This window comes from Pygoscelis adeliae, unplaced genomic scaffold, assembly GCF_000699105.1.
Source record: "Pygoscelis adeliae isolate BGI_AS28 unplaced genomic scaffold, ASM69910v1 Scaffold290, whole genome shotgun sequence".
NCBI lineage: Eukaryota > Metazoa > Chordata > Aves > Sphenisciformes > Spheniscidae > Pygoscelis > Pygoscelis adeliae.
In genome coordinates this window covers 149,454-157,873 of record NW_008823965.1, presented here as the reverse complement: position 1 = coordinate 157,873, position 8,420 = coordinate 149,454, and the positions used below count along the sequence as shown (strand labels likewise).

Here is an 8,420-nt window from a genome sequence, read left to right as displayed (position 1 = left end):
GGAAGGGAACACAAAGCAGCCAGGGCTGTACATGCTCGGCGAACAATGCGGAAACGCTTCTCTGTAGGTAAAGCTAAATGAACCCCAATTGCCAAACTGGAGCGAGTGACGAGCGTTGGGAGGCCACGGGGATGGCACTTGACAGAATGACGATCGGTGCTGCTTTATGCTTAGTGGTTACAACATGGAAAACCTTCCACGGAGGGGCTGAGAAGCAGACCTGTGCCCCCTGCCATTGCCAGCACAAGGTACCAAAGACAGGCAAGACAAAAGACGACTTTCAAGTGCAGAATTCAATTATGCTCCAGCCATGTGAATCACCACTCCACTGGCTGGATTATTTTCTTTCCTCGCTGGAGCCAGCCCAAGGATTTAGACAGTATCCACAACCTGGGAATGGAAAAAAACTTTTTACTGTTTCAAGAATGGCAAGCAGTTGTTACTGAGCCAAAGCTTTATTGTTGCCAGTAGTAAAACACTACATAAAAGTTGTAAGGGATGGAGACGAGAACAATAAAATAATAAAAGAAACACAAACGACCAGGGCAGACTGAGGACTGTTCACTGAGCCCTTCTTGCCCACTTTATGCCAACGAAAAAGGCAGTCAACTGGTACAGGTTTTGGATAATATTCCAACCAAAGCTACAAAACAACCAAGAGAGACGCAACAAAGAGAAGAGTGGTCTTTAATAGAAAATACGTGCACAGAGCCGTGGATGTTCCTCTATCACATTCATATGTGGGAGATCACATTCTCCTGGGCTAGATCCTTCCCTTGACCCAAGGGGAGTCTTTCCATAGATGACCGAATGGTTCTGGTTCAAACTCGGGTGGAATTACTCCATGGAGGTAAAATACAGAGGTAAGAAAGAAAAGTTTCCAGTCTCACTGGTACACGAATAGTCCCAAATTCATCTCTGAAAGTGCTTCATAAAACCTAGTCTCAGTTAAAAATCAAACTCATGCCTCAAAGTGGCACAGTAAGCTAGCAAGGATTACCAGGTTCCTGTGCAGAGCTGGCAACCCACAGTGTGGTAAACGGCCGTAAGAAGCAAGGGCGGGGCGAAAACACGACTGACCTGCCTGCACTGCCCAGGAATGAAGCACAAGAAACCCAAGAAAAGTTAGAAATTACATGCTCAATTTTAAAAACTCTTTCCAGCTCAGTGTAGAGATTTTGATGAGAAAGTAACAGGTTTAAAGAAAACAGAGTCAATTTTTAAGTGTCTTTTTCCTGCTCCTTATTCTACAGCATTAACTTAGGCTGGCAGGCCAGGCTGTCTGAGGCACTGCGGTAATGAGAGCGCGAGCAAGACAGCCTCAGTAGGACTGTCAAAAGCTCCAAGGCAAGACAGGATTTTTTTGGTGGCAAAACACTTCTGAAATTGAAGACCCTACAGCTCTCAGAAGAAACAGCATGACTTCAGCTCTGAAATCATACCAGCATTTCAGCAAAAGCTGACTTTTGAATTTACTTTTTCAGAAACAGCTAATAATTTTGGCATTACCCCTTTCAGAGACGGAGCTGGTCGAGTCTCAATGGCCAGGTTTAAACAACACAGACCACGACATAAAGCACCCCTCAGTGGAGAACAACCTCATCCCTTGCTCTCTTCAACACCGATGTTGTGAAGCCCATGTTCAGTGGTTTCTTTTTATGCCATCTCAAAGAGCCCACATCATCCAAAGGTTTTACCTTCATTTTTGAAAGGGCGGAAACAGATCACAGAGGAAGAGCTGGAAGGATTTTCCCAGCAACTTGCCATAGCGCATTAGCTGGAACAGCAGAAAGGGAACGGTCCTCTGTTGGACCATGTTCATTTAGAAAGAAAGTCAAGGATTGATTTCCGATCTCCTGTTAGAGTGTTCCAGCGCCCAATCTCATTTATCTTCATACTGCACCCATTTGTAAGAACATATACTACATGCGCACAAAGCGCCCAGCAGCAAAGGAGAACTGAACAAAAAAGTAATAACCAAGGGAAAAGGCTGACATTAACAGGCACAAATTGCCTTTAAATCCATGATTTCAGAGGGAACTTTTTGGAATCCTTTGTTTCTTCAGCAAAAGACAGGTCAGATCCAAAGCATTTAATAAAAATCCAGACTCCTACTTGCCTAGTGTGGGTTTTGTTCAACCCTACAATGATCTAATTGCTCTAGAGATGTCAGGTGATTTGATTTTTCTCATTTGTCAGGCCTTGGAGGGAAACTGTCCATCCCGGAGAATAAGCAGGACCGAGGCACGCAGCTTTCTACAACCTGATCATGATGACACCATCACAGTCAGCCAGATACTCAAGACTTGCAGGAAAAAGGTAAAACAAAGGCCCCTGCTCATGCAAGAGATGACAAGGTGTGCATGTGGGAGGAGAATCTGCAGAGCTTAACAAGATAACACTAATTTGAAAGCTTTTATCCAACTTGGGTATGCAAAGGCAGCCAGCTGAGCCGTGGGGTGGTGGGCGTTCTCCCACCAGGAGCTGTGGCACACACACACTGCCCATGACCCCACTGCCAAAGCACCACCCTCACCACAGGACACACAGGCCAGTGCACAGCCAGGAGGACTGAAAAATTCATAGCAAACTTCTTTGAGTGTTTCTTTACTAACTGAAGTGTCTCCCTGAGCAGACAGCCCTATCACAGAGAGAGACATCAGTGGAAGTGAACAGGAGCACAACTTCACCAGCTGATTCAGGATGCCCCCACCAAACTCATACCAGCTCAAACCAGAACAACGATGACAAGAAACACAAGGGGTGACACCCTGCGCCCATGGGAGTCAAGTGCAAAATCGGAGCCCTGGTCTCACCCTTGTGGTTCACAGAGGGAAATTCACCCCTGGGCCGAGAAGCAGTAGAAGGGCTGCGGTCTTCTCACACCCCATTTCAGGGACATAGGGGTGAATTTCCCTTTCTCCTGAAGACTGCAAAGCTGGGACTGCGAAGCCAGGAGCTGAACCCAGGGCTGGGCTTGGCAAGCCAGGAACAGCAGAGGCGGCACACATTTCTGCAGCTCCAGTGAGCACTTTGCATGCCCCTTTCAACAAACACGGGTCTGGACGCCATGGCAGCACTGCACAGCATGGCCCTCTTTTCCGAGCAGCACCCCAAAGTGCGTGTCAGTCAGCAGAAGGGGAAACCAGACCAAACCAAACCAGTGAGGCAGGGAGGACAGGCAGGCGTTTCTCCAGGTGCCATTGTGTTGCTAATGCCTGTGCAAGAGCAGGCATCATAAAGTCACCACTGGGAGTAGTTGTCGTCTGGAGTGAGGTCTACAGGAGTGGGCAAGGGGTGAATGTTGGATCCAGGCAAAGCAGCTCCATCTTCACCTTCGTCAGCATCGCGCTCTGGTGTGGACGCACCGTTTGCCTTCAAAATATACAGACAAAAGTTTTGTTTGGAAAGAACTGAAAGGGAGAGACTTGACAAAGTTATTTTACATTGCTTTTACATGCTCAGTGCCATTTTAAGAGCTTCCTAAAAATAATAATGAAGAGAACGTCTGTGCATCATTACTCCACACTCTGTCAGCAGTCAGGGCCCATTAAATTTCATTAAAGAAAGAAAAGACAGGGGAAAGAAACGGGGAAAGAAGCAGAAAGAAGGAGTTGTACTCCTAAAACTGGTCCTCTGCTACATGTGTCTCTCTCTCAAAAGGCCAAGTCAGACAGAAAGCCAAGCCTCAGCTCTCAGAGGTTTCCAAACCAGGTGACAGCATCCATGTGCCACAGAGCAGGTCCTCCATGTGACCCTCCTGCCCTCCGTGTGCCTGGGCCGTGGACAGGAGCCGCAGCAGAACATAGCCCTTGCCTGTGGCTGGGGATGGGCGCAAGACAGCAATGCTCTGCTGCAGGAGGCACTCTGGCTCACGTCGACTAAACGAACCTGAGCTAAGCACTTCAGCAGCCCCTGGCGAAACTCAGGGTCTGCTGGGTCACGCTGCTTCCAGCACACGGGGTGAAATGCAGGGCTGGCAACGCGGAGGGCATTAAGGCAGCAGTGGGTCAGTATTAACTTCTCTCCCCCTTCTCTGAACTGAAGGGGGCACAAATTATTTTGACTGCTGGAGAAAGGACAGGGGATGTTTCCAGTCACTGCCGTTCAAGGCACAGGGAGTCCTGCAAATTCCTCCCGCCAGCTACTGGCCGATGTCCCAGTTGAAAGATAACCTCCCAAGTCACAAAACCTCTCAACGTGTTTACAAAGACTCCAAAATCCACACTTTTAACTTCTATATTACTGACTTCCCATGCTCTTTCCTTTATGCTTTGTTTTGAAAGATTACATCAACTATTGCCCGCAGTGCTTTGTGCAAAATGCTGAATAGAAAGTTGGAAGCGCAAGGAGTAAACGTATTGCAAAGGGCAGAGAGTAAGTCTAAGGACACGGGGGCAGGAGGCCAGAAAGGCTGTTTGATCAAAGACCAAAGCACAGACCTCTGCAATGTGAAAGAAGGCACAAAAATAGGGGTTTCATCTTCAGCAGCAGACTTGTTTCCAGATATATTGAGTGAAAGAGGCAAGAGAATCAGTCTTTGTCATTCCTCTATTTTCAGGGGAAAAGTCTTCAATTTAAAATTCCATAAAGAATTACAGAAATAGTGAAAGTAATTTATTTTTTAGGTACTTGAGCCTTTATTCACTTAACTTCAAGGCGGACTCAAAAGAGCTGAAAATGTTTTGGTTCTACCACTTGAGGACAAAAATATTTTAATGCCTTAAAACATGGAAGGGGGCATATGCTTCTTCTGAGGTTCATATTTACAAATGCATTGTATCTGGAATGCAAACCTTGAATCATTTCCTAATGCCGTCACTACCTGAAGACATGTTTTATTTATAAATACAGCAGGACCATTCGGTGCTCTGCAGTACCAATACGAGGAGGCAGACAGCTCAAAGCTTCTCAGCCATGAAGGCACAATTCAATTTTTTCACTTTGTGGAAGAGGGACAACTCATCCTCCTTGGCAACAGGGAAACTCAATCCCGTGGCAGTGGCAGCAAGCTTTGAGCAAAGGGCGGCAAACAGCGGTGCCCAAAGATTGATGAGGCAGCCAGTGCAGGAGGCAGAGGCTTGGAGGGGAGAGGCTGGGTGTGGGTGAGGGTCTCTCCTCCACATCTGACCCGCCCTTCCTTCCTATCCTGTGCCCTCAGTGCAGACAGAGGTCGAAGGCAGATGGAGGAAGACCAGGGGTTGCGAGCACAGCTCCCTCACGCAGTTGCCCACCTATTTCACCCTGCTGCAAAGCCAGCCCTGGAAGACTACGCTGTTTGGCTGTAGCTCACATGGACAAGGGAATGAGAGGTCTGAAAACATTTAAGCAGTTTTCTTACCAAGCACAGGAAAACAAAAGTCTCCAAACCTCCCCAAAGACTGCCATGAAGAAAGTCATTAAAGAAATTATTATCCCATTCGGAGCCTAATTACTGTTAGGACATTTTTTTTTCTTACATGGAATGGAGTAGTTAGACCCACTGAAGCAAAATGTCACCTCATCGTCCCTGAGGGAGCAAAACAGACATCTGAGGAACAGAAGGGGAGAAAGAAAAGAAGTTAATGCTTTAACTTCAAAGATGCCTTGAGAATTTCCTGCCATGAAAATAATGCAGAATGGCTCTGCCTGTCTCATGTATTAACAGCTTGCATATTTATGAGCAAAAGTTGATGCCTACCCCAGCCAGGGAGGCACTGAGCCACAGTGAGAGTGACACTACCTCATTTCTAAATCCAGTCAATTCCTGAAAGACAGGGCATAAATCTCCCCAAATTGAGAGCTGGAAGCAGCATTTCCTGCCCATCTCTCTCAGCTCCAGGCCCTTTTCTCAGCTCTGCTCAGTCTCTCCCAGCATGACAGCTACAAAGCAAGCAGCCAAAGGCAGGTATCCAGACGCTACAGCTTCAGCATCCTGGGAGAAGGGTCCAGGCTGGACCTGCTGACCTCTGGAGGTCCTTCCAGCTGGTCTCACCCTGTGATTGCAAGCCACCATGTTTCTTATACCCCGCCAGGCGCTGCCATCATCGTCTCAGCTCCCAGACTCAGCAACACCACTGTTTAACGTGGCTCTGTTTAACTGCCAGCTGCTGTACCGCTCTTTAAGTATTAATGATTTAGACAACACATTGGCAAACAAGCAGAGATGGGGAGACTGTGATTTGCACTCAGACGTATGCTACTCATTCATTAGCTTATCTTGTGGCTGTTTCTCAAACCTCCTCTTTTAAGCACAAATTAGAGCCTTCTCCAGCCCCACAGCCCATACCAAGCTCACTCACCATTCCCTAGTGACCCACTAGGGTCAGGTGACCCACAGAATACCAAACAGGATGGATCCATTCCTCACACAAGGTCTTCAGAAGACACTGAGGACCCCATTAACTGGGACCCACCAAAGTAGAACTTGCTACTGATCTGAGGAGAGATGTCTTTTGCTCTTAATCTACCCCCTGCAGCAGCCAGGTCCAAGCTCAAAGATGTTATCTCCATTAAAAGCTCTCCATGAGCTAATGAAAACCACTGTAAGATATTGATGATTTCTTTGTTTAAGTCTGTTTAATATTCCCTTTCTTTAATAAAAATGTCATAATTAACAATAGGAAGGATTTTGCTCTTTTTTAACTGAGGCACCTCTTAACATATCAGCTGTACAGCCAGAACAAGGTGACTATCTGGGGGCAAGTAAGGGGAAAAAGAAAGATTGTGCTTCTTTCCTGTGTGCAAATTTCATTCTCTTTAGGATAAAACATTCTCCTGGAAAACCAGTGCATGACAACCTTCTTAACAGCTATCATGTCAGAGCGGGCACCTCCACGAACCAGAGCTTCAGAAGAAGAAGAAACACCAGACCCTCAAGAAAACGATGCTTTTGAAAGGGTTTGAAAGCAGGTGGTAAAAAAAAAATAAAATTGCCAGCCTCTCAACTCACCACTCTCTTCTGCAACTTTGGCTCATGGGCTGAGGTTGCCTAAATCCCAATGCAGCTCTGACAATGAGTCATTTTATGACAAACCCCAGGCTTCATTATCTGCCTCACCAAACCCCAGCCGGAGCCGGAGCAACACACCGGAAACCTACAAACTCTTTTTAATAGCTCCTTGTTTTCCCTTGGCCGCACAACCATGCCGTCGTCTTGGCCTTCAGGCTTAAAGAGGTAAGAACTATGAGAGCAGCTGCATTTGCAGTACCACTCCCTAATTCCCTGTTCTGGCTGTGGCCTGGGATTTAAGGATGCTAGTGTTCTACAAAGTCGCACTTGGGAGCAGAATTAGAGCAGAGGTGAGAAAAAGAAGTGAAAAGAAAGTCACCAGTAGAACAACACCTGAGGTGCTAATATGAAGCAAAATTTGCTCCCAGCAGTGTTACAAAGTTGCAGAGCCTTTCGGAAAAGCTATACCAAAATCTACCTTTGATGTCCTCAGTCTGCAACCGAGGATCAGCAATTTAAGTGAGAGAGGGTCTTTGCCCCTTGCTCTGCTTTTGGGTCAGAGCAGAGCACAGAGACTGTCCCACAGGCAGGGAGATGCAGTGAAGAGTTTTGCCAGTCCTGACATACAGCACCCATCGCCTCCACCACTCTCTAAAGAGATGAACGGCAGGAGCAGCCTCTGCTTTTTGGCTAACAGTCGCATCCAGAGGGACCCATCATGAAAAGCCCCTCATAGACAGATGAAGCTCTGATCTAAATAAAGAAGGGGACAGGCACTGCCACTTGTCCTGAGGCTCCCACCATTTGCACCCCCAAGACCTCCAGCATCCCAGAGCACATGAACCCCTCTGCAGAGCAGGTGACTTCCTAGGGGACTACAGGGCTGGTTTTGCTCTTTTCTGCATTTTCTGCCCTTGCCAGGCTGCTGGCAAAAGCATGGGGGCATTGAGTATCGCAGCCTCCTGGATGTCCGCTCTGCTCAAGCCACCGGTTACGGAGCTGCACAGAACATGAGGCCATGCAAGTCGTATCGCTGCATAATGCTGATTACTAAATTCGTACATAATGGATCTTGATTGCCAATAGTTTGCTGCACAGATCACATCGTGGCAGTCTCTCCAGCTGGGCAAGTTAAGTGCTCTCAGAGTAAATGAATGGCCGACCATGCTCACCCCTGCTGCTCACCCGCTGCATGGAAGCAAGGCCACATCCCAAACACATCGGAGGGAAAACAAAGTCCCTCTCCCTCTCCTCCCCACCTTGAAGTGCTGAAGATGACCCACACTGTGGAGCAGAGCATACAGTCATGGCACACACAACAGGGGCACATCACGTGCCTCCCACAACACGCTCAGGATCCAGCTTCGCCTCCTTGCAGAGCCCTTTGGTAGAGTCTCAAACACTGCTGCACCAGCCCTCGCCAGCACCCGCGTTGCGGAAAGGAGTGTGAGGTCTAATGTCACCACAGGACAGGCTTGAAGACAGGCCA

At 47.6% G+C, this 8,420-nt stretch overlaps 1 protein-coding gene across 1 annotated transcript in view; it reads right to left on the bottom strand.

Moving 5' to 3' along the window:
* Positions 1-3,182: 3,182 nt before the first annotated feature.
* RPH3AL (rabphilin 3A-like (without C2 domains)) overlaps positions 3,183-8,420 on the bottom strand; it is a 37,078-nt gene continuing 31,840 nt past the window's right edge. The window contains exon 9 of the mRNA XM_009323795.1: positions 3,183-3,375. Within this exon, the coding sequence (XP_009322070.1) occupies positions 3,341-3,375 (35 nt within the window). The 3' untranslated portion in view covers positions 3,183-3,340. The remainder of the gene's footprint in view (positions 3,376-8,420) is intronic.